Genomic DNA, 26,550 nt, shown 5'->3' on the forward strand with positions numbered 1-26,550 from the left:
ACCATTACCTCTTACAACCACCACCACCAGTCTCCCTCGGTGGCAGTAAGCACCCAGCCAACAACTTAGGGTCGTCAGCCTTCACCACAAAGAGCTGCAAGTGGGTTCTGTTCCCCCGAGATCCTCTTAGGCTCCCCTCAGGTCATTTCTGGTACACCCTCACATTCTCCTCACTCCATGCCCTTGCCACATATTCCTTCCCCCTCACACCTTACTTTTTCCCTCAGGTCTCACTCATTCTTGCATGCCAGCCATTCACTACATCCCATCAGCCGAACCTGGACTCGGGCCGGGATCGGGGAGTAGTAGAACTTCCGAAACCCTCTACAGGTATGCTCCAGGTATCCAGTCCTCGGTCCTACCCCGTCATTCCCGACGCCTTACATTCATACCTCACACCATACCCTCAGCCTTCCTGTTTCCTCCTTATAACACACGACCTTCCCCTCGTCCACTGCTGCTCCTCAAGCTGTCGCCTCACTTTCTAGTCATCAACCAGTTGAACTTGGTATCAATCCAGTTGATCTTGGTTCAACTTGTTATTACTCCATTTGCCCTTTATACGTAGCAACCAGTTACATTATTTCCTCTCCTCCCTGGTCCTCCTCCCCTCCTACACATCCCCTGGCACTCCCCTCGTCAATCTTGACCAGCTGTGTGTGTGTGCTCTAGGCTCCACACCTGCCTACCTATCTTTTGTTTATCTTTCTTGGGTTCTGGAAATCATTTTCCCGGTGACCAGGTCTCTGATCATGCCTCCTTGTTGGTGGTCTGATCAACCAGGCTCTCCTGGACATATAGAAGACTCTCCTGGACATATAGAAGGCTCTCCTGGACATATAGAAGGCTCTCCTGGACATATAGAAGACTCTCCTGGACATATAGAAGACTCTCCTGGACATATAGAAGGCTCTCCTGGACATATAGAAGGCTCTCCTGGACATATAGAAGACTCTCCTGGACATATAGAAGGCTCTCCTGGACATATAGAAGGCTCTCCTGGACATATAGAAGACCCTCCTGGACATATAGAAGGCTCTCCTGGACATATAGAAGGCTCTCCTGGACATATAGAAGGCTCTCCTGGACATATAGAAGGCTCTCCTGGACATATAGAAGGCTCTCCTGGACATATAGAAGGCTCTCCTGGACATATAGAAGGCTCTCCTGGACATATAGAAGACTCTCCTGGACATATAGAAGACTCTCCTGGACATATAGAAGGCTCTCCTGGACATATAGAAGGCTCTCCTGGACATATAGAAGGCTCTCCTGGACATATAGAAGGCTCTCCTGGACATATAGAAGGCTCTCCTGGACATATAGAAGGCTCTCCTGGACATATAGAAGGCTCTCCTGGACATATAGAAGGCTCTCCTGGACATATAGAAGGCTCTCCTGGACATATAGAAGGCTCTCCTGGACATATAGAAGGCTCTCCTGGACATATAGAAGGCTCTCCTGGACATATAGAAGGCTCTCCTGGACATATAGAAGGCTCTCCTGGACATATAGAAGGCTCTCCTGGACATATAGAAGGCTCTCCTGGACATATAGAAGGCTCTCCTGGACATATAGAAGGCTCTCCTGGACATATAGAAGGCTCTCCTGGACATATAGAAGGCTCTCCTGGACATATAGATGACTCTCCTGGACATATAGAAGGCTCTCCTGGACATATAGATGACTCTCCTGGACATATAGAAGGCTCTCCTGGACATATAGAAGGCTCCCCTGGACATATAGAAGGCTCTCCTGGACATATAGAAGACTCTCCTGGACATATAGAAGACTCTCCTGGACATATAGAAGGCTCTCCTGGACATATAGAAGGCTCTCCTGGACATATAGAAGGCTCTCCTGGACATATAGAAGGCTCTCCTGGACATATAGAAGGCTCTCCTGGACATATAGAAGGCTCTCCTGGACATATAGAAGGCTCTCCTGGACATATAGAAGGCTCTCCTGGACATATAGAAGGCTCTCCTGGACATATAGAAGACTCTCCTGGACATATAGATGACTCTCCTGGACATATAGAAGGCTCCCCTGGACATATAGAAGGCTCTCCTGGACATATAGAAGACTCTCCTGGACATATAGAAGACTCTCCTGGACATATAGAAGGCTCTCCTGGACATATAGAAGGCTCTCCTGGACACATAGAAGGCTCTCCTGGACATATAGAAGGCTCTCCTGGACATATAGAAGGCTCTCCTGGACATATAGAAGGCTCTCCTGGACATATAGAAGACTCTCCTGGACATATAGAAGGCTCTCCTGGACATATAGAAGGCTCTCCTGGACATATAGAAGGCTCTCCTGGACATATAGAAGGCTCTCCTGGACATATAGAAGGCTCTCCTGGACATATAGAAGGCTCTCCTGGACATATAGAAGGCTCTCCTGGACATATAGAAGGCTCTCCTGGACATATAGAAGGCTCTCCTGGACATATAGAAGGCTCTCCTGGACATATAGAAGGCTCTCCTGGACATATAGAAGGCTCTCCTGGACATATAGAAGGCTCCCCTGGACATATAGAAGACTCTCCTGGACATATAGAAGGCTCTCCTGGACATATAGAAGGCTCTCCTGGACATATAGAAGGCTCTCCTGGACATATAGAAGGCTCTCCTGGACATATAGAAGGCTCCCCTGGACATAGAAGACTCTCCTGGACATATAGAAGGCTCTCCTGGACATATAGAAGGCTCTCCTGGACATATAGAAGGCTCTCCTGGACATATAGAAGGCTCCCCTGGACATATAGAAGACTCTCCTGGACATATAGAAGACTCTCCTGGACATATAGAAGGCTCCCCTGGACATATAGAAGACTCCCCTGGACATATAGAAGGCTCTCCTGGACATATAGAAGGCTCTCCTGGATATATAGAAGGCTCCCCTGGACATATAGAAGACTCTCCTGGACATATAGAAGGCTCCCCTGGACATATAGAAGGCTCTCCTGGACATATAGATGGCTCTCCTGGACATATAGAAGACTCTCCTGGACATATAGAAGGCTCTCCTGGACATATAGAAGACTCTCCTGGACATATAGAAGGCTCTCCTGGACATATAGAAGGCTCTCCTGGACATATAGAAGGCTCTCCTGGACATATAGAAGGCTCTCCTGGACATATAGAAGACTCCCCTGGACATATAGAAGGCTCCCCTGGACATATAGAAGGCTCTCCTGGACATATAGATGGCTCTCCTGGACATATAGAAGGCTCTCCTGGACATATAGAAGACTCTCCTGGACATATAGAAGACTCTCCTGGACATATAGAAGGCTCTCCTGGACATATAGAAGGCTCTCCTGGACATATAGAAGGCTCTCCTGGACATATAGAAGACTCCCCTGGACATATAGAAGACTCTCCTGGACATATAGAAGGCTCCCCTGGACATATAGAAGACTCTCCTGGACATATAGAAGGCTCCCCTGGACATATAGAAGGCTCTCCTGGACATATAGAAGGCTCCCCTGGACATATAGAAGGCTCTCCTGGACATATAGAAGGCTCTCCTGGACATATAGAAGACTCTCCTGGACATATAGAAGACTCCCCTGGACATATAGAAGACTCTCCTGGACATATAGAAGGCTCTCCTGGACATATAGAAGGCTCTCCTGGACATATAGAAGGCTCCCCTGGACATATAGAAGACTCCCCTGGACATATAGAAGGCTCCCCTGGACATATAGAAGACTCCCCTGGACATATAGAAGACTCTCCTGGACATATAGAAGGCTCCCCTGGACATATAGAAGACTCCCCTGGACATATAGAAGGCTCCCCTGGACATATAGAAGACTCCCCTGGACATATAGAAGACTCTCCTGGACATATAGAAGACTCCCCTGGACATATAGAAGACTCTCCTGGACATATAGAAGGCTCCCCTGGACATATAGAAGGCTCTCCTGGACATATAGAAGGCTCTCCTGGACATATAGAAGGCTCCCCTGGACATGTAGAAGGCTCCCCTGGACATATAGAAGGCTCCCCTGGACATATAGAAGACTCCCCTGGACATATAGAAGACTCTCCTGGACATATAGAAGGCTCCCCTGGACATATAGAAGACTCCCCTGGACATATAGAAGGCTCCCCTGGACATATAGAAGACTCCCCTGGACATATAGAAGGCTCTCCTGGACATATAGAAGGCTCTCCTGGACATATAGAAGACTCTCCTGGACATATAGAAGACTCTCCTGGACATATAGAAGGCTCTCCTGGACATATAGAAGGCTCTCCTGGACATATAGAAGGCTCTCCTGGACATATAGAAGACTCCCCTGGACATATAGAATACTCTCCTGGACATATAGAAGGCTCCCCTGGACATATAGAAGGCTCTCCTGGACATATAGATGGCTCCCCTGGACATATAGATGGCTCCCCTGGACATATAGAAGGCTCCCCTGGACATATAGATGGCTCCCCTGGACATATAGAAGACTCTCCTGGACATATAGAAGACTCTCCTGGACATATAGAAGGCTCTCCTGGACATATAGAAGACTCTCCTGGACATATAGAAGGCTCTCCTGGACATATAGAAGACTCTCCTGGACATATAGAAGGCTCTCCTGGACATATAGAAGGCTCTCCTGGACATATAGAAGGCTCCTCTGGACATATAGAAGACTCTCCTGGACATATAGAAGGCTCTCCTGGACATATAGAAGACTCTCCTGGACATATAGAAGGCTCTCCTGGACATATAGAAGACTCTCCTGGACATATAGAAGACTCTCCTGGACATATAGAAGACTCTCCTGGACATATAGAAGGCTCCTCTGGACATATAGAAGGCTCTCCTGGACATATAGAAGGCTCTCCTGGACATATAGAAGACTCTCCTGGACATATAGAAGGCTCCCCTGGACATATAGAAGGCTCTACTTGACATATAGAAGGCTCCTCTGGACATATAGAAGGCTCTCCTGGACATATAGAAGGCTCTCCTGGACATATAGAAGACCCTCCTGGACATATAGAAGGCTCTCCTGGACATATAGAAGACTCTCCTGGACATATAGAAGACTCTCCTGGACATATAGAAGGCTCCCCTGGACATATAGAAGACTCCCCTGGACATATAGAAGGCTCCCCTGGACATATAGAAGACTTCCCTGGACATATAGAAGACTCTCCTGGACATATAGAAGACTCCCCTGGACATATAGAAGACTCTCCTGGACATATAGAAGGCTCCCCTGGACATATAGAAGGCTCTCCTGGACATATAGAAGGCTCTCCTGGACATATAGAAGGCTCCCCTGGACATATAGAAGGCTCCCCTGGACATATAGAAGACTCCCCTGGACATATAGAAGGCTCCCCTGGACATATAGAAGACTCCCCTGGACATATAGAAGACTCTCCTGGACATATAGAAAGCTCTCCTGGACATATAGAAGACTCTCCTGGACATATAGAAGGCTCCCCTGGACATATAGAAGGCTCTACTTGACATATAGAAGGCTCCTCTGGACATATAAAAGGCTCTCCTGGACATATAGAAGGCTCTCCTGGACATATAGAAGACTCTCCTGGACATATAGAAGGCTCTCCTGGACATATAGAAGACTCTCCTGGACATATAGAAGACTCTCCTGGACATATAGAAGACTCTCCTGGACATATAGAAGACTCTCCTGGACATATAGAAGGCTCTCCTGGACTTATAGAAGACTCTCCTGGACATATAGAAGGCTCCCCTGGACATATAGAAGGCTCTACTTGACATATAGAAGGCTCCTCTGGACATATAAAAGGCTCTCCTGGACATATAGAAGGCTCTCCTGGACATATAGAAGACTCTCCTGGACATATAGAAGGCTCTCCTGGACATATAGAAGACTCTCCTGGACATATAGAAGACTCTCCTGGACATATAGAAGACTCTCCTGGACATATAGAAGACTCTCCTGGACATATAGAAGACTCTCCTGGACATATAGAAGGCTCTCCTGGACATATAGAAGACTCTCCTGGACATATAGAAGACTCTCCTGGACATATAGAAGGCTCTCCTGGACATATAGAAGACTCTCCTGGACATATAGAAAGCTCTCCTGGACATATAGAAGACTCTCCTGGACATATAGAAGGCTCTCCTGGACATATAGAAGGCTCTCCTGGACATATAGAAGACTCTCCTGGACATATAGAAGACTCTCCTGGACATATAGAAGACTCTCCTGGACATATAGAAGGCTCTCCTGGACTTATAGAAGGCTCTCCTGGACATATAGAAGACTCTCCTGGACATATAGAAGGCTCCCCTGGACATATAGAAGGCTCTACTTGACATATAGAAGGCTCTCCTGGACATATAGAAGACTCTCCTGGACATATAGAAGGCTCTCCTGGACATATAGAAGACTCTCCTGGACATATAGAAGACTCTCCTGGACATATAGAAGACTCTCCTGGACATATAGAAGGCTCTCCTGGACATATAGAAGGCTCTCCTGGACATATAGAAGGCTCTCCTGGACATATAGAAGGCTCTCCTGGACATATAGAAGGCTCTCCTGGACATATAGAAGGCTCTCCTGGACATATAGAAGACTCTCCTGGACATATAGAAGGCTCTCCTGGACATATAGAAGGCTCTCCTGGACATATAGAAGGCTCTCCTGGACATATAGAAGACTCTCCTGGACATATAGAAGGCTCTCCTGGACATATAGAAGACTCTCCTGGACATATAGAAGGCTCTCCTGGACATATAGAAGGCTCCTCTGGACATATAGAAGGCTCTCCTGGACATATAGAAGACTCTCCTGGACATATAGAGGCAGTGTAGGCGAGCGCCTGGTAACTCTTCAAGAACTGAGGACATCACTGTCGTAGAGGTAGTAGGGTAAATGGTGATGTAGAGCGACCCCTAAATTTTGGGTTGTAATGGTGCAGGAAAATATTGCCGAGGCGTGACCGTGCAAGGGGTAATGTGGCAAGATGTTGCAATGCAGTTACAAATCATAGAAAAATAAATGTTGCAAGTGAACGAAGTTAAAAGGCAAAAATCATAATGTTTCGTACATGTATCACAATATTTCATACAAAGAAATGTTCAGAAAGTATCTTTCAGTGAGAGTAATGTTTTTTTTTATCCTTGGATTTTTGTCAGGTAGGAGGTTCCTTTTTCATGTAGGGGGGGGGGGGTTCCTTTTCAGCTAGGAGGTTTCACTATATTTCGTAGCGAGCAAAGATAGGAGGAATTACAAAATAATTAAATAGTAAATAGAGCATTAGACTCAATAGGAATTATTAAAGTGATGGATAGTGATATATATATATATATATATATATATATATATATATATATATATATATATATATATATATATATATCCATCTCAATCAGTATCGATCACTAATTCCTGTTAATCCCTCAAACTATACTAAATAGTGCTATTGTATGTATGTATAAGAGAGAAAGATAGAGATTTAAGTGATATGATCATTCACTTACCTTATCATCTATCGGGGTGTTAATCCTCTGTTACCCTTGGAGCTCCTCTTCCATCTATATGCGACACAGTTTTATCTCATCCCTCCCTCCCTCCTGCTCCATCTCTCCCATGTACTCAATGCTCCACATTCCACATCCCCCCCACCTGCTTCCGTTCCACCTCAGGTAACGCTCCCACTGGCCACCCACTGTTCCACAAACTCCTCCCCTTCCATTCAACCCTTGCCCATCACACCTTAACCCTAATGACCCCTCATAGTCTGGGTAATTCAACACTAAGCGCCCATGACAAAAGAGTTTAATCTATCATATATTTCGTTCGTAATACATGCTAAATATTTTATCTTAAGGTGTAGATTAAGTTGAATAAAAAAATATCTGTCAGTCAATGAGAAAGAGTATTACAACGCATGTTAGGGTTATCAGGGGCACACAAGCAACACTGCAGGATACAGTTAAGACAACACGTGCAAGGAAGAGTGTTGCCATAGTTACACATCATTGTAGGAGAAGTCTTGCAAGACCATAGCAACATGAGAGAGAGTCATGTAGATCTTTCTCTTTAGCTAAGAGTAAAATGCATATATATTTTTTCATGGTTCGAATCCGAATAAATTCTAACTTTAACGAGTCATTTTCCCAAACATATTTTCTTCTTCTTTATTGTAACTTCTTTCGAGTTTAGTAATCTGTTCCCACACACTAGAAAGTGAAGAGACGACGATGTTTCGGTCCGTCTTGGACCATTCTCAAGTCGATTCTCACAATCAACTTGAGAATGGTCCAGGACGGACCGAAATGTCGTCGTCTCTTCACTTTCTAGTGAGTGGTTTAGTCAACATATTTCAGCCACATTATTGTGACTCCTCGTCTGTTCAAGTATTCTTCAACATTACTGAACAAGTTGTAAATCATCTATACGCTTACCGAGAGCTTATTCTGCTACATCCCCAATATTTTGTTTTTATCCTTACCATTCATTAAGATTAGTCAAGAATCAAACTAAGTAATTGACCATCCTTACACAAATTCTCAGAGTTAAACAAATTTTGTCTTTATCAGTTAGTTTAAACATTCGCTTCTCATTCGCTTGCTAACTTGCATTCTTTCACTACCATAAGCACTCTATTCAATAAACTCTCTTACACAATTTCACGTGCACAAAATACTATCCTTTCTCTAAAGGAAGTTACCATTACTCATTTATGTTACACATGCTGCAACAAGAAACTTGCTTATTCATACCCATTTTCTCAACCATATTCAATCTCATTACTAATATCTCTATCTTACGCTCTTTCTCAATCACTATCTCTCTTCTACTCAAACTCTAAATAACACAAACTTGCACAATTATCAATCACCTACACAATGCTCTGTCTCGCTCTCTCTCTCTCACACACACACACACACACACACACACACACACACACACACACACACACACACACACACACACACACACACACACACGAATTCGCTTTCATTTCATCCCAAGCTTATCATTCCCCCTAACCTATATGAGTATTTGCTTCTTAAATATCGCTCATTTATCTGCTATGCAACTCTGATTAACATTATGCATAACTCAATTTCCACAACACGACTATTCCTTCTTAATTCGCAAATCTTCTTAAATTCTTAGTCTTCGTCAATTGACAACATCCCACTGTCCTCTGAATAACGATACTCCATCTCGTCACGCAATATTTCCACACAACTTTCTGTATCAAACTCTTTTCTGTACTTTTACAAAAGAAATGTTTTGTTTCTGCACAAACTCCACAATATTCAGCATGTGATATTCCTTGCCAACACATCCTTTCCATCTTCCTGTTAGTGATCTTAATGGAGGTAATGTGTTTTCCTGTTCCTCCTCCACCATCACAAATTTACATGCAGGTTCAAAGTTTTTTTCACAAGATCTCAGATCCAACTTTACTCTTGCTCATGTTATCCACTCTCGCGTGTGTGTAATGAGTGTTCCCAGTAATCATGTAATGTTCAATATTTCTCCCTTGATAAGAGGTATGCAGCACTTCACAGGATCTCAACGTGGTTCGATCAATTGCCATGCACTAGGTAGTTAGCTCAACAATCCCCCCCCCCCAATAGATCTCGCTATACGTATACTTGTGCTCGTTCGTTTCACAATTACGAACACACAATTTACATCATTTCTCATTCTTTTCACAATTACAATCACATAATTTACCCATTTTTCACTCACAACTCAGCCATCTCTCATAACCTATCCTAGTCTTTCTTTCACATTTTACGACTCATACAACTCACTCTCTTCTGTTTGTCTCAGTCTCTGTTTGACTGTCTGTAAATCTGTCTATTTCCCCCCTCCCCTTATAAAAAAAATATCCTTGTCAAATGTGTGGATAGTCGCCAGTGAGGAACTCAGTGGTATGAAATACTTAAAAAAAGAATAGTTACCTCTAACTCTGACTTGAGGAACCTTTCAAGTTGTGAAAGTATCGTCTGTTTTATGCCAGTACGGGCAAATTATTGACAGCTGGAAATTTATATGAATTTTTCCGAGATCAGTGAATAATGGTGCATAGCACTGTTAGAAAATAAATTGTTGTTAAAAGTTAGTTTTAAAAATATTCAGCTGCGTAGCTGGTAGACTACCAAAAATTGTCGTGGTGGTTTGAATGTGACCATGGCACGCTGTTCCCTTTCCAATCCTGGCCACCCCGACCATCCTATGTTCATCCCGAACCGCAGACCAATCCCTTTGCCAATTTGGGTGAGGCTAGCCCCAATCGTATGGCCTCCAACTTCGAACTAGATAGACAGGTAAATATTCAAAGAGACATTTACTCTTATAATACAGATTGTTGTTAGTGGTTGTTGTAATAGTTGTTAAAGTAATAACAACAGTGTTGTGATAGTTTTAGTGACGGTATTCATAATAGTAGTTGTTGTTGGAGCAGAAGTACAAATGAAGGACTAGAGAAGAAGAATTTGATAACCATATGAAACATGTGTGGTGTTGGGAGAATAGATAAAAGACTGAAAAGGTCAGAGAGAGAGAGATGTTGAGTGCAAAAGTTGATAAGGCACTCGCCAGGGTGAGTGTGTGAGGAAGCGGGGAGTGAGAGTAGTCAACACACAGGATGTCGTGAGGGGCAAGGCTGCCTACCACTGGCTTCTATGGACGGAGTGAATGACTTTGTTTCAATTGAATACAAAAGATGTGTTCAGTTCGTACTCTATCACGGTCCAACTGTTTTGATTAAACGTAATGCGAGCCATGGCAAGGAAGACCTTCCCCTCTACAGGGCCATGACAAGGAAGACCTTCCCCCCTACAGGGCCATGACAAGGAAGACCTTCCCCTCTACAGGGCCATGACAAGGAAGACCTTCCCCTCTACAGGGCCATGACAAGGAAGACCTCCCCCTCTACAGGGCCATGACAAGGAAGACCTCCCCCTCTACAGGGCCATGACAAGGAAGACCTTCCCCTCTACAGGGCCATGACAAGGAAGACCTCCCCCTCTACAGGGCCATGACAAGGAAGACCTCCCTTCTCCAAGAGGAGGGCAAGGAAGACCTCCCTCCTCCAAGACCATGACAAGGAAGACCTCCCTCCTCCAAGAGGAGGGCAAGGAAGACCTCCCTCCTCCAAGAGGAGGGCAAGGAAGACCTTCCTCCTCCAGGGCCATAATAAGGAAGACCTCCCTCCTCCAGGGCCATAACAAGGAAGACCTCCCTCCTCCAGGACCATGACAAGGAAGACCTCCCTCCTCCAAGACCATAACAAGGAATACCTCCCCCTCTACAGGGCCATAACAAGGAAGACCTCCTCCTCCAGGGCTGTTCTTCTCAGGAATTGAACACTTGATCCTCAATTATTAGTCAAGAACGCAGCCTATATACTGAGATCGTTGTGACGTGAGCCTCTCCAATACTACATTACATTTTGACGGATAAATCCACGACGGCCAAAATATGATGTACGATAAATCATAGCGGCAACAGCTACACGAGAGCGAGTGTTCCACACCATAAGCGAGCTCAGTGGTTGAACATCGGCGTGAGCGTCCCGTAGACTTTTACGGCTGCCACTTTTTTTTTTTTTTTGTGCCGCTGGCTGATATCCTCATAATGCATCCAGTTGCCGTCCTCTGCGGCGTTCACAACGCCACTAAAATGATGTACTAAATTACCCTACCCTAACCTAACCGAGGGGCCCACCAAATAGAAAACTGGACGTCACCTCGGCTGTGATTTTGAGCATATCAATTTTTGGCCTTATGGAATTTATTCGTCAAAATAGTATATTATTTTCTTGAGGACGAGTTGACTGATCACGTGACGCTGTATGACTGATCACGTGACGCTGTATGACTGATCACGTGACGCTGTATGACTGATCACGTGACGCTGTATGACTGATCACGTGACGCTGTATGACTGACCACGTGACGCTGTATGACTGACCACGTGACGCTGTATGACTAATCACGTGACGCTGTATGACTGATCACGTGACGCTGTATGACTGATCACGTGACGCTGTATGACTGATCACGTGACGCTGTATGACTGATCACATGACGCTGTATGACTGATCACGTGACTCTGTATGACTGATCACGTGACTCTGTATGACTGACCACGTGACGCTGTATGACTAATCACGTGACGCTGTATGACTGATCACGTGACGCTGTATGACTAATCACGTGACTCTGTATGACTGATCACGTGACGCTGTATGACTAATCACGTGACTCTGTATGACTGATCACGTGACGCTGTATGACTAATCACGTGACGCTGTATGACTGATCACGTGACGCTGTATGACTGATCACGTGACGCTGTATGACTGATCACGTGACGCTGTATGACTGATCACGTGACGCTGTATGACTGATCACGTGACGCTATATGACTGATCACGTGACGCTGTATGACTGATCACGTGACGCTGTATGACTGATCACGTGACTCTGTATGACTGATCACGTGACTCTGTATGTCGGAAAATCCGACACCATTTAATAATCATACAGATAATAGCTGTATTACCAACAAGTTACCCATAGAAAACGTAACTTGTAGTGGAATTACCATCTAAAGAAAACGGGATATCATCACCACATACCATTATAAATTGACCAGCTATTCTGCTGGGAATTATTCTTAAATACATTAGTCTTTGGACTTTACCATCATAAAAACATCTTATATAAATTAACTTAATTATCAATATTAAAGTAGAGTAAATGTGACCCTTCTATCACTTTCTGACATGTGGACAATGTAAGCCAGGCGTCAGAGTGAGGAAGGAGGGCAGCCATTGTTTATATTGAGACCAGAGGCTCACACGGGAGCAAATTCGGCTCCTGTTAAATTTACTTGGACGTAGTGTTATGGAAACCAAAGGTGTACCATTTTTCAACACGCTGTCTACATATCAAGTTAAGTGTTCTTTCCGAAACCCATTATCTATCATTAGTGGCCATTAATGTCATTGGGGTAGGGTTTGCCGGTTAGAACGCGAAATCGCCTCATACTAAAGGTAATTAAGCCAGGTCTTTATTGTTCCATGTACTGTATAGTGTTTTCTCTGATATAGCTTGTCATATATAGGATTCTGGCTTCACAGCTAGCGCACTTTTGACAGGTCAAGACGAGGAAGCAAGATTTGTGCACCAGTTACTGGGTGATGGAAGCTACCTCAAAGAGGATAATTTGGTGTCTACACCCTAGTTATACCTGGTGGACTAACCTGCTGTACTATAAGATAAGGAACCACTTCAATGTATGTAGTTAATACTGTAGTTTGATTGGCTGCATATATATAAATATAACCCCCCTAATGTGTAGAGGATCGATTTGTGAGATTAAGAGATTATTGCAGAAATACAGTCCACTTATCATTATACAAATTGCTATCGAAGTATACAAATTAACGTAAATATAAATTCATATAAATTAAATAAATATAAATCTCACAGGTCGGTGCCCACACTGTATGACTGATCACGTGACGCTGTATGACTGATCACGTGACGCTGTATGACTGATCACGTGACGCTGTATGACTGATCACGTGACGCTGTATGACTGATCACGTGACGCTGTATGACTGATCACATGACGCTGTATGACTGATCACGTGACTCTGTATGACTGATCACGTGACGCTGTATGACTGATCACGTGACGCTGTATGACTGATCACGTGACGCTGTATGACTGATCACGTGACGCTGTATGACTGATCACGTGACGCTGTATGACTAATCACGTGACGCTGTATGACTGATCACGTGACGCTGTATGACTGATCACGTGACTCTGTATGACTGATCACGTGACGCTGTATGACTGATCACGTGACGCTGTATGACTAATCACGTGGTTTCATATAGTTTAAGGTAGCTGCATAATTGACCACGTATGTGATGACGTCAATAAAATAAAGGTGGGAGAGAGGTGAATCATGTTATCTTTCTTATCTCTTGAGGCCGCTCGTCCCTCATTCTCCCCGCAGGTAATCTCTCCCACAACCCCGTCCCTCCCATACACGTGATGGAGGAACAGAAAGAGCAATTTGAGACCGCATGCTCATGTGCCATGCAACCCACACGCACCTGTGTACCACACGGCAGGTGTTGGGCTTGGTGTCGCAAGGGGGCGAGATTAAAAGGGAAATTCTTGGATGCTGGGACAGGTCCTACAACTGACCTACCCTCTCTCTCTCTCTCTCTCTCTCTCTCTCTCTCTCTCTCTCTCTCTCTCTCTCTCTCTCTCTCTCTCTCTCTCTCTCTCTCTCTCTCTCTCTCTTGAAGTTTTAGCTTGATCTTGCTCTACGAAATGTTCGAACAAAATTATCTCTGCCTAGGGAGAGATAACTCCCTAGGGATAAGAGATAACTCTGTTGACCGATAACTCCACTTCACTTTCCACATGACCTCAAGAGGCTGGGGATCTTGGTTACGTCCCCAGGTAACCACGTGACATCAGACGGCAGCTGTGAATGCATACAGATGTGTTATGGGGATGTCATGAGAGGTGTGTGTGTGTGTGGGAGGTTCATCTGAGCGCATAATGTGCCAGAGTTTGTGGCATATCATTGGCGAGCTGTATGTGCCGTACTACTGTGTGTATGGGGGGGATCAGGTCGGGGAGATCGTTCTGGTGTTGGGGAAGACTGATGCTGGAGGAAGTTTTTCTGCATTTCAAAACCATTGATTATATTCATTTATTATGCACACTATACTCATCCCTTGGGCGATGGTGGAGCGGGTTGCAGAGGCACATAATGGTGCATAAATGAACATAAAATAATTTATTAAACTACGTAACAATTTTATGAAGCTAGTTACGCAATTTCCTTTTTCTTTTACACAAATAATACAACTTTTCTTTCAAACCTGTATTTAATTTCATGGGAATTAATGCTATGAGAGTTGAACATTCTATATAAAGAGAGATTTGGCTGTATCTGGCCTTGACAGCGTCAGTTTGACGGTGATTCTTTTCTTGCTGGATCGTAATATAGTTGAGTAATGGCTGAAAAATTGTCCATTTGGTCGTGCACAATATGTGAGCTTTTTTCTTCAAGTCAATTTCATTCCCATCTTAGAAGCGTATTGTTATGCTAGACACAGTGACACAGTGTCTTGTGCTGGTCTCCTGGTGGACTCTGTAATGAGGCTGAGTCCCTGGCTCCACGCAGCCTCCCTGGCACCACGCAGCTTCCCTGGCACCAGGCAGCCTCCCTGGCACTACGCAGCCTCCCTGCCACCAGGCAGCTTCCCTGGCACCACGCAGCCTCCCTGGCACCAGGCAGCTTCCCTGGCACTAGGCAGCTTCCCTGACATCAGGCAGCTTCCCTGGCACCAGGCAGCTTCCCTGGCACCAGGCAGCTTCCCTGGCACCAGGCAGCTTCCCTGACATCAGGCAGCTTCCCTGGCATCAGGCAGCTTCCCTGGCACCAGGCACTTGACGTGGAATAATTACCGGGACTGTCCTCTCGCGAGAATATCTTGTCATAGGACGTTGTAGATGCCTGGTCATGGTGGGGATGTTGAGACGTAGACATCTACAGCCAGTTCTTGTTGTGTTCCCTCCCTGCGGTGTGTGTGTGTGTGTGTGTGTACACTTCATTTTCCAGAGATCCCTAAATGTTTTTGCTGTGATACGCGAGATAAGAGGCGGGTGAGCAGGAAGCTACGCTTCTTAGGGCCTCCAATTTCTCCTTGTAAGATACTGTATTGTGCTTGAGGTTGTTAAGCAGAAGGATCGTCCACATTTCATCGTTGTTGCGTATTTTGGTCATTAATTTACCCTTGTTTGTTTTTCCTCAGACGCTGCATCCTGTTTCCTTCCTGGGAGTGTTGTCAGCTGGGAAGGCTGCAAGATGCAAGGGGTTCTAGGCTGGTTTCCCGCCATAATGGTCCTGTTTGGTCAATGTTTAGAGCCCCGGGGATACTTTTAGAGCCCAAAGATACTTTTTAGAGCCTAAAGATACTTTTCATGACTCTTTTTTTGTAGAATATCAAGGCTAATATTTTCGTCAGTAACATCTAGACTTTATCAGTGGGAATCTTGACGATGATCGAGGGAACTTGACGACAAGTTACCTTATTGTTCTTTATCTCACTCCATAATTCTGTGTAGTATCTCTAAGTGTTTAAGCTGTGCTTTTCCTATCAGTAGCCGACCGTCTTGTGAGGAGCATTACCAATACTGAGGTGATGAACACCTGCCAATTATAGCTTTATGTATAGTTCTTCGAATACGAATACTGTTCTTCGACAGTATTCGTCTTCCTCTCCTTCTCCTTGTTCTTCTGCCCACCCCCCCTACCATCCTGTCCCTCTTCTTCTTCCCACCCCCCTCCCCTCCTGTCCCTCTTCTTCTTCCATTCCCTTTGATCATTCATACGATTTTCTTCTAACAACTCTTCCCTAACAGCTTTCAGAGTCGAGTTTTAGCTGCTGGGTCCTGCCTTCACAACGGTACGCCGTTTAATGCACGACCCCCCCCCCCACCCCACATCTTGTCTGCCATACCTGTTCTTAAAATTATTTTCCCTTTTAGTTTAATCCACTTGGGCTATTGCCTTTACACTGTAGGAGTGCTCCCCTATGACTCGTCCGCTTGTCTAGATCCATACATCTCCTTATTGCTGAGGTTAAACATCCTGTGTGTTCCATCGGTACACACAGGATGCAGGTACACTGAGGAGCATGTTGGTATCATCATCAACACACTGTGAATAGCATCATTGTCGTGATAATAATAAAATAATGCTAATTATAGCCACAGTAGAGGCAATCTGTTGTATATTCCTCTACTATAATTATAGTTATTAATACCTCTGATGATAATGGTTATCATATGGTGTCTGGGAGCTGACTGGGACGGGGGGGGGGGGAAGGGGAGGAGGGGTCAAATAAGGTGTTGAGCTAATCGCTTAAATGTCTGTGTCGGTCGGTTGCGGTGGACCTTTAACTCCCGTGAGTGGCTGGCCGTCGTGCAGGAGGCAGGACGGTCATGGTATGGGGGGGGGGGGCTTGGCGAAGAGGAGGGGGGGGGGGTGCTGGATGGAGGTGCTGGCCTCTCCCCCAGCACCACCTCGCTCCTCAGACTTTTAAGTCTTCCACGCTCCACCAGCCTGGATTTATATTTTGTGGACTTGAGGGAAAGACTTGTGTGTGTGTGTGTGTGTGTGTGTGTGTGTGTGTGTGTGTGTGTGTGTGTGTGTGTGTGTGTGTGTAGCAAGAGTTGTTATTGTTTTCACTGGGGAGGCTTATCTGGAGAAATTACCCAGTGTGTTTATATTCTGACGGGGGATTCCCACGTGAACTGTGAGATAGCACGTGTCCCTCTCCCCTCCTATCCCTCCTGTCCCTATCTACCCCCCCTCCCTCTCGAGTTATTCTCCCCTCCCTCAGCAGGCCGGTTCCATCTCAGCATCACCCCTCTTTGGCCTCAACCCTCACCCCGACCTCCCACTGCAACTCTCAACGTTCAGTTTCACAAAAGGTCGAAATTCTTACGGGAATGATCTCCTTTTTTCGTGTTAAAAATGAAGCAGGCGGCCACTCGCTCGAGATGCCAACCAGTGGACGGCTCAAGACACCTACATACATGTACATCCGCCGCCGTCATTGCCACCGCCGCCATCGTCACTTGTGCCACCTCTGTAGCGCCACCGCCACGCCAGAGGTGCCACGGTGAAGAGTGACAGTGTAGAGGACAACTGGTCAGGTTGTTGGAAGCAGCGGACAGCAGCCATCATCATCACCCCTCTCAACACGTATGTGATCACCAACTAGTTTTGTTTGCTAACACACACACACACACACTGCCTCGCCCTACACACATACTGACTCGCCCTATACACATATACTGCCTCGCCCTACACATATACTGCCTTGTCCTACACACATACTGACTCGCCCTATACACATATACTGCCTTGTCCTACACACATACTGACTCGCCCTATACACATATACTGCCTTGTCCTACACACATACTGACTCGCCCTATACACACATACTGCCTCGCCCTACACACATACTGACTCGCCCTATACACACATACTGACTCGCCCCCCCCCCCCACAAACACACTGCTTCGTCCTTCACATATACTGCTTCGTCCTTCACATATACTGCTTCGTCCTTCACATATACTGCTTCGTCCTTCACATATACTGCTTCGTCCTTCACATATACTGCCTCGTCCTTCACATATACTGCCTCGTCCTTCACATATACTGCCTCGTCCTTCACATATACTGCCTCGCCCTACACATGTACTGCCTCGCCCTACACATATACTGCCTCGTCCTACACTCATACTGACACGCACCATCACACACTGCCTCGCCCCCACAGTCACATACACTACCTCACACACTGCCTTCAGGAACCTGTGTAAGGAACCATTCAGAATCTTGTATACCACATATGTAAGACCAATCCTGGAGTATGCGGCCCCAGCATGGAGCCTGTACCTTGTTAAGCACAAGACGAAGCTGCAAAACGTTCAGAGGTATGCCACTAGGCTAGTCCCCAGAACTAAGAAGCAAGAATTACGAGGAAAGGCTGCGTGAAATGCACCTTACGTTACTAGAAGACACAAGAGTAAGGCGGACATGATCACTACCTATAAAATTCTCAGAGGAATTGACAGGGAAGATAAAGATAAACTGTTTAACACCGGTATTACACAAACAAGGGGACACAGGTGGAAACTGGGTCCCCAAATGAGCCACAGGGACGTTAGAAAGAACTTTTTCAGTGTCAGAGTAGTTAACAGATGGAATGCATTAGGCAGTGATGTGGTGGAGACAGACTCCATACACAGTTTCAAATGTAGATATGATAGAGCCCAGTAGGCTCAGGAATCTGTACATCAGTTGATTGACAGTTGAGAGGACGAGACCAAAGAGCCAGAGCTCAACCCCCGCAAGCACAACTAGGTGACTACTACCTCGCTCCATCACACACTTTACCTCGCCCCCAAAGTGTCACACACACACTCTGGGTCCGTAGTTGCTTCAGAACTAGGTGAATCCTGCCTGGCATTTTATTTTTTCTCCCCAACACCCGCTGTCTGGCCTATGGTTATTTCACCCACAGGGTCCCGGTGAGTGTGGGCCCCCAGGGTCCCGGTGTGTGTGTGGGCCCCTAGGGTCCCGGTGTGTGTGTGGGCCCCCAGGGTCCCGGTGTGTGTGTGGGCCCCCAGGGTCCCGGTGTGTGTGTGGGCCCCCAGGGTCCCGGTGTGTGTGTGGGCCCCCAGGGTCCCGGTGTGTGTGTGGGCCCATAGGGTCCCGGTGTGTGTGTGGGCCCCTAGGGTCCCGGTGTGTGTGTGGGCCCCTAGGGTCCCGGTGTGTGTGTGGGCCCCCAGGGTCCCGGTGTGTGTGTGGGCCCCCAGGGTTGCGAGATACTCTCCCTGGGGGCACGAGACATGCCATACTATTATCACATCTGAATATACATTATCTTTATACATTTGTGTAAAAACATAAATTTTGAGAACAAAAGAGGTGCGCACTGCGACACAGGTTAAGACCCGCCGCAGGCCGCCTCCTACACTAACACCTCGGTGGCAACACTCAGATGTTACACACACACACACATACACACACACACACACACACACACACACACACACACACACACACACACACACACACACACACACACACACACACACACTTGTCGACCTGTTGGCAGGCCGCACTCAACACCGTTGATGCAGGCCACACTCAACACCGTTGATGCAGGCCACACTCAACACCGTTGATGCAGGCCACACTCAACACCGTTGATGCAGGCCACACTCAACACCGTTGATGCAGGCCACACTCAACACAGTGATGCAGGCCACACTCAACACAGTGATGCAGGCCACACTCAACACAGTGATGCAGGCCACACTCAACACAGTGATGCAGGCCACACTCAACACAGTGATGCAGGCCACACTCAACACAGTGATGCAGGCCACAGTCAACACCGTGATGCAGGCCACACTCAATACCGTGATGCAGGCCACACTCAACACAGTGATGCAGGCCACACTCAACACAGTGATGCAGGCCACACTCAACACAGTGATGCAGGCCGCACTCAACACCGTTGATGCAGGCCACACTCAACACAGTGATGCAGGCCACACTCAACACCGTGATGCAGGCCACACTCAACACAGTGATGCAGGCCACACTCAACACCGTTGATGCAGGCCACACTCAACACAGTGATGCAGGCCACACTCAACACAGTGATGCAGGCCACACTCAACACAGTGATGCAGGCCACACTCAACACAGTGATGCAGGCCACACTCAACACCGTGATGCAGGCCACACTCAACACAGTGATGCAGGCCACACTCAACACAGTGATGCAGGCCACACTCAACACAGTGATGCAGGCCACACTCAACACAGTGATGCAGGCCACACTCAACACAGTGATGCAGGCCACACTCAACACAGTGATGCAGGCCACACTCAACACAGTGATGCAGGCCACACTCAACACAGTGATGCAGGCCACACTCAACACCGTGATGCAGGCCACACTCAACACCGTGATGCAGGCCACACTCAACACAGTGATGCAGGCCACACTCAACACCGTGATGCAGGCCACACTCAACACAGTGATGCAGGCCACACTCAACACAGTGATGCAGGCCACACTCAACACAGTGATGCAGGCCACACTCAACACAGTGATGCAGGCCACACTCAACACAGTGATGCAGGCCACACTCAACACAGTGATGCAGGCCACACTCAACACAGTGATGCAGGCCACACTCAACACAGTGATGCAGGCCACACTCAACACAGTGATGCAGGCCACACTCAACACAGTGATGCAGGCCACACTCAACACAGTGATGCAGGCCACACTCAACACAGTGATGCAGGCCACACTCAACACAGTGATGCAGGCCACACTAGCCAACGCCATACACAACTACACCCAACAGCTGACGTACAAAAATATTTAAAACAGTTGATACAGAGTGTCGCAGTATGAATTATAAGATAGGATCTATATCTCAGACCTTCCACCCGCTTCTTGCAAGCTGATTTGTGGGTAGATACACCTGAGGGCCCAGTACACTGATGGGGTCCCTCAGGGACCAGTACACTGATGGGGTCCCACAGGGCCCAGTACATTGATGGGGTCCCACAGGGCCCAGTACACTGATGGGGTCTCTCAGGGCCCAGTACACTGATGGAGTCCCTCAGGACCCAGTACACTGATGGGGTCCAGCACACACTAGTGTTTGCCACTTTGTGTACGTGTGCGTCTCTGACCACCAGTCACAAGTTATGTCGTCCGGGAAATGTACACCTACTCTAGCACTCGTCGCTCGCGCACCCTTCTCAAGCCGCCTTGCAGGCATGATCGACTAAAAGACTCTTCAGGGTGCGCAGAGAGCACTTGGCTGGGGGCGCTGCAGGCAGGTCTGGGCCACTAGTCACGCCTCCACGCAAGAGCAATATGCCAGCCTTAAACGTGTACTGAACAAGCGAGTCGAGCAGCACGACAATAGCGGATAGACTTCTCTTCCCGATGCACCATAACTACGTCACATTCCTCGGCAATGTATGTATATACAGCACACATGTGACATCCTCATTCAGGTGTTTAATCCCCTCCACACCCAAGATAAGTACATAACACCACTAATATTCTAAAACTAAAGGCAAGCCTCAACACAGCCTTCTCCGGGCATGTGGTCCAAAGACCATTAGCTTTTCTTTCAATATTATCGACGTGCAATATTGGGGCAGGCGTGAGTCAAGAGCTTTATACCCGCAGGAGCATAAGCCGTAGTGGTGCTGCAGGCTCCGACTGGTGCTCTCTCTCTCAAGCCTCGGCCACTATCCCTCCTCACCATAACCTATTCTTCTCCTGTTTCTACTTCACCCCCGTCCAGTGGGTTCTCCTTTCTTTATGTGCATCGACCCGATGACAAGACAAGAGCGGTTGTGTGTGCGGGCGGGTGCACCTCCGCCCGGGTCGCTGGCGGCCGTGTCCTCGCCTCCAGCAGCTTCGTTAGTCGTCTCTAACGAGCGTTACCTTGAGTGCCTGTGAGTGAACACAAGAGGACGAAGGGGATCCTGAGTTACCTCTATCACTGTCTGAGGCAGAGCTGCGTCCACACTACCTGCCGCCAGATGCCGCTATGCACCACCACCACTTGTAAGGCAAAAACTAAAGATCAAATACAAGTGGCCAAACTGCAGGCAAAATGCTACTCCGTGAGAGTGGGTTGTTGTTCAGCCGTTTTTGACTAGTACCAAACATTGTTAGGGAGGTTTGAGAGGTGCGGTTGGGGTGCCATGGACCCTACATGACGAGTCTACACGAGGCGGTGTGGGGGTCATTGTGGCACTCTCTCAGCCTATCGTCTCCCTACACAAGCTTCTGTTAATGATAACAGTGCCAGTCTAGGCGGCGCCCTGGCTAAACCTTTCATCATTTATATCACTGCTGGAGACACTGGAGTGGTTCACACAGCTGTCTTGATCACTGCTGGAGACACTGGAGTGGTTCACACAGGTGTCATTATGTTGACCAGACCACACACTAAAAGGTGAAGGGACGACGACGATTCGGTCCGTCCTGGACCATTCTCAAGTCGATTCTGGTCTGGTCAACATACTTTAGCCATGTTATTGTGACTCATCGCCTGTAGGTGTCATTATTTCCTCAGGTGTCACAAATCATTTCTGTAATTATTTTTATTAATATGGGTGACGTACAATGTTTTGTTGATACGCGCATGCGCTGTTGATTAATACCGCAGCAAGTCTCGAGTAAGCCGTATATTGTGTTCACAAGCCTCTATAGTACTGGCGTCTGAGGTTATGCTGCTAATGAGTTTCCTTTATGCCAGGTGATCTTCGATCTTCGAGGTTATTCCTGCTCGAAGATCTTTTCTGATTTGTGATTCGGGAAGTGATCTTTCTCCTAATCTTGGGGCGTCCTGTGCCTGTTTCTGCCCTCATATCCTTGCATTTATCAGTGTTGAAGTCTTTTAGCCATTTTTGTTATACCATGCCTGGAGCGCTTCCATCAACAAAGTTCTCCCTTGTTTAGGGACATTGGGCCGATCTTGCTAGTTATCTAGGTAGGCTGTTTGATGCCATTATTCTTCCTGACTTCTAAATACCCCCACCTAAATACCTAACTTCTAAATAAATATTTATAAAAAATAAATTGAGGGAGCCGGTCGGCCGAGCGGACAGGACGCTGGACTTGTGATCCTGTGGTCCTGGGTTCAATCCCAGACGCCGGCGAGAAACAATGGGCAGAGTTTCTTTCACCCTATGCCCCTGTTACCTAGCAGTAAAATAGGTACCTGGGTGTTAGTCAGCTGTCACGGGCTGCTTCCTGGGGGTAGAGGCCTGGTCGAGGACCGGGCCGCGGGGACACTAAAAAGCCCAGAAATCATCTCAAGATAACCTCAAGATAAGGACCTGCCCGAAACGCTACGCGTGCTAGGTGGCTGTACAGGAATGTAAGAACTCTTGTATATATACATAAATAAAAAAAATCATCTTCAAATAGTGATATGATATGTTTGTGACCTTGTCTATGTCTGATATGAGGACGAGAAAAAATGCCGGAGCCAGCACAGTTCCCTGGGGTACCCCTGAGGTACCCTGGGGTACCCCTGAGGTACCCTGGGGTACCCTGGGGTACCCCTGAGGTACCCTGGGGTACCCTGGGGGACTCAGCGTTTCACAGCGAATTCGGATTATTCTTTATTGACTATTACACAATGTTCTGTTAGTTAGGAAATTAAAGATCCATCTTCCTACCTTGCCAGCAATTCCTCTTGTATACAATAAGACCATCAGTGTTTTGCTCTTCTTCAATGACAGCTACGGCTATGTCATAGTACTCACCTAGTTGTACTTGCGGGGGTTGAGCTTCGGCTCTTTGGTCCCGCCTCTCAACTGTCAATCAACTAGTGTACAGATTCCTGAGCCTACTGGGCTCTATCATATCTACGTAGAAACCGTGTATGGAGTCTGCCTCCACCACATCACTGCCACATGCATTCCATCTGTTAACTACTCTGACACTTAAAAAGTTCTTTTCTAGCGTCCCTGTGGCTCATTTGGGTACTCAGTTTCTCAAATATACTGGGACATTAGAAAGTAACTTAGTCTGGAATAGTGGTCTGGCAAGCATGAAGGAGCTCCCTGTTCTGACCCCTGTGTTGTCCAGGGTGGACTGGACTGTTAGACCGTAGAGGCTGTTAGTCCACGTTTTTTGTGATCTTCTGAACGTTCTTTCAATTTTGTTTATGATATATGTGCTATTTTAAGTATGACGAGGATAACACCAGTATCTAGGCTCCGCCTCCTAATAATGTGATAGCCTGTGAAAGAATTCCAAGAATCTGGTTTTGTTGTAGAGGTGCGTACTGTCTATGGCTGCTTCAAACTCCAGTGGAGTTAGGGTGACATCTGGCATATGATTTCTTGTTGGAATCACATTCAAGAAGAATCACATTTATCACAGGGCAGTCTGACTGTCTGCCCGCCTGCAGATGAGCGGGCAGGCAGGCGGGCAGGCAGGCAGGCAGGCAGGCAGGCAGGCAGGCAGGCAGGCAGGCAGGCAGGCAGGCAGGCAGGCAGGCAGGCAGGCAGGCAGGCAGGGCAGGCAGGCAGGCAGGCAGGCAGGCAGGCAGGCAGGCAGGCAGGCAGGCAGGCAGGCAGGCAGGTAGGTAGGCAGGCAGGCAGGCGATCTTGTTTTGCTACTAGGCACGCATACACGCACGCACGCACCCAGGCTACATTGTGTTGCATCAATCATTCAAAAATGTCAGCTTCACACACCCCCCTGCTGCCAATCTCAGCTACTTTCAGCGCGCAATATTTGCAAGTGTTGTCTGGTGTGGTGCCCGAAGCCTCACGCCACGAAACAATGGATTCTATTTATGGGTCGTGATAAATTATGGGTAATTTTAAAACATTTATTTTATGTATTACATATTGTTATTTAAGACTGGATAATACTGTGTGTGTTCTTCACAATGACCGTGATTGTTACCACGTGATTGTTGAGTGTGGCACATTGAAATTAGAACTACATCGATGAAATTAGAAACTTGTGTAATTTGGATTTGTTATTGATGAAGCCTGTAATTGTTTGATAAGGTTAGGCATGCTAACCTTGAAGTTAGACGGTTGTCAGTGATTGTGCACGGGCTTGTCTAGGTGTGTAGTGGTTGGTGATTGTGTGATAGAGCTTGATGACCTGCCCTTACCTGACGGCAGCTATAACGGAACCTCAGGACTACGAATCCGAAGCGCTGTCCACTCAGCTGTCAGGTCCCTGGATATTAAACCTCGCATAACAATGTAGACGAGGAGTCACAATAACGTGTCTATAATATGCTCACTAAACCACACACTAGATAGTGAAGGGACGACGATGTTTCGGTCCGTCCTGGACCATTCTCAAGTCGATTGTCTTGAGAATGGTCCAGGACGGATCGAAACGTCGTCGTCCCTTCACTTTCTAGTGTGTGGTTTGGTCAACATATCTCATATAACAATTATTCAACAAATTGCAGGATGCCGTAATTAGTGTATCATCATCTATAGCGGGTACAAGATGGTGGTTGTAGGAAAAGTTTAAATAGGCCAACTCTCCGTGGTGGAGGCCGGCTCTGGAACTAGTTCGAACAGCTTACTGTGCGCCTGCGCCATGTAGGAGTAATTGGGTGTGGTGCGCGCGCACCTTCACACCTCAGTGCGACTTACCTTAACATCTGCATTTAATTTATTTATTATGCACCCCATACCCATCCCGTGGGCGGCGGTGGAAAGGGCTACAGAGGCACATAATGGGTTCAGGAACTGAACCACATAGTTCGTTTAGTTAAGCACGTGACAATCTTGTGAAAATAGTTACACAATTGTTAATGGTACATCCACATATACGTATGTATACCTACATGTACACAAATACATATACATATCAATATTTTTTTGTATCACAAGTGATTCAACAAGAGGCTCACAACAGTCACTATACAAGGCACTTTACATCGATGGTGAGTCACACAGTTACTAGTCCTGCTCCACACCCACCCAACTGGGCGGCAGCTTTACAGTCATGTGCTCCACACCCACCCAACTGGGCGGCAGCTTTACAGTTATGTGCTCCACACCCACCTAACTGGGCGGCAGCTTTACAGTCATGTGCTCCACACCCACCTAACTGGGCGGCAGCTTTACAGTCATGTGCTCCACACCCACCTAACTGGGCGGCAGCTTTACAGTCATGTGCTCCACACCCACCCAACTGGGCGGCAGCTTTACAGTCATGTGCTCCACACCCACCCAACTGGGCGGCAGCTTTACAGTCATGTGCTCCACACCCACCCAACTGGGCGGCAGCTTTACAGTCATGTGCTCCACACCCACCCAACTGGGCGGCAGCTTTACAGTCATGTGCTCCACACCCACCTAACTGGGCGGCAGCTTTACAGTCATG

At 46.9% G+C, this 26,550-nt stretch overlaps 4 protein-coding genes across 6 annotated transcripts in view; 3 read left to right on the top strand and 1 right to left on the bottom strand.

Moving 5' to 3' along the window:
• Positions 1-26,550, top strand: part of LOC123765100 (uncharacterized) — a 270,886-nt gene that overhangs the window by 185,186 nt on the left and 59,150 nt on the right. Inside the window, exon 1 of one of the 3 annotated variants that reach the window (XM_045753552.2) lies at positions 16,981-17,807. The exons of the other annotated variants lie outside the window; for them this stretch is intronic. The gene's annotated coding sequence lies outside the window, so the exon portion shown is untranslated. Of the gene's footprint in view, positions 1-16,980; positions 17,808-26,550 lie in introns of those variants that run through there. 3 annotated transcript variants of the gene reach the window in all.
• On the bottom strand, positions 751-17,674 carry LOC138369605 (putative golgin subfamily A member 6-like protein 19). The gene is made up of 7 exons (XM_069333029.1): positions 17,639-17,674; positions 14,914-15,052; positions 5,635-5,869; positions 4,926-5,029; positions 4,333-4,546; positions 2,581-2,740; positions 751-831 (listed from the first exon to the last, which is right to left on the bottom strand). The coding sequence occupies exons 1-7, from the start codon at positions 17,672-17,674 to the stop codon at positions 751-753; spliced, it is 969 nt and encodes a 322-aa protein (XP_069189130.1).
• LOC138369607 (A-kinase anchor protein 5-like) lies at positions 19,857-20,243 on the top strand. The gene has a single exon (XM_069333030.1). The coding sequence runs from the start codon at positions 19,857-19,859 to the stop codon at positions 20,241-20,243; it is 387 nt and encodes a 128-aa protein (XP_069189131.1).
• LOC138369608 (A-kinase anchor protein 5-like) lies at positions 20,243-21,028 on the top strand. The gene has a single exon (XM_069333031.1). It carries the CDS (start codon positions 20,243-20,245, stop codon positions 21,026-21,028), a length of 786 nt encoding a protein of 261 aa, XP_069189132.1.

This window comes from Procambarus clarkii, chromosome 29 (genome assembly GCF_040958095.1).
Source record: "Procambarus clarkii isolate CNS0578487 chromosome 29, FALCON_Pclarkii_2.0, whole genome shotgun sequence".
Lineage (NCBI taxonomy): Eukaryota > Metazoa > Arthropoda > Malacostraca > Decapoda > Cambaridae > Procambarus > Procambarus clarkii.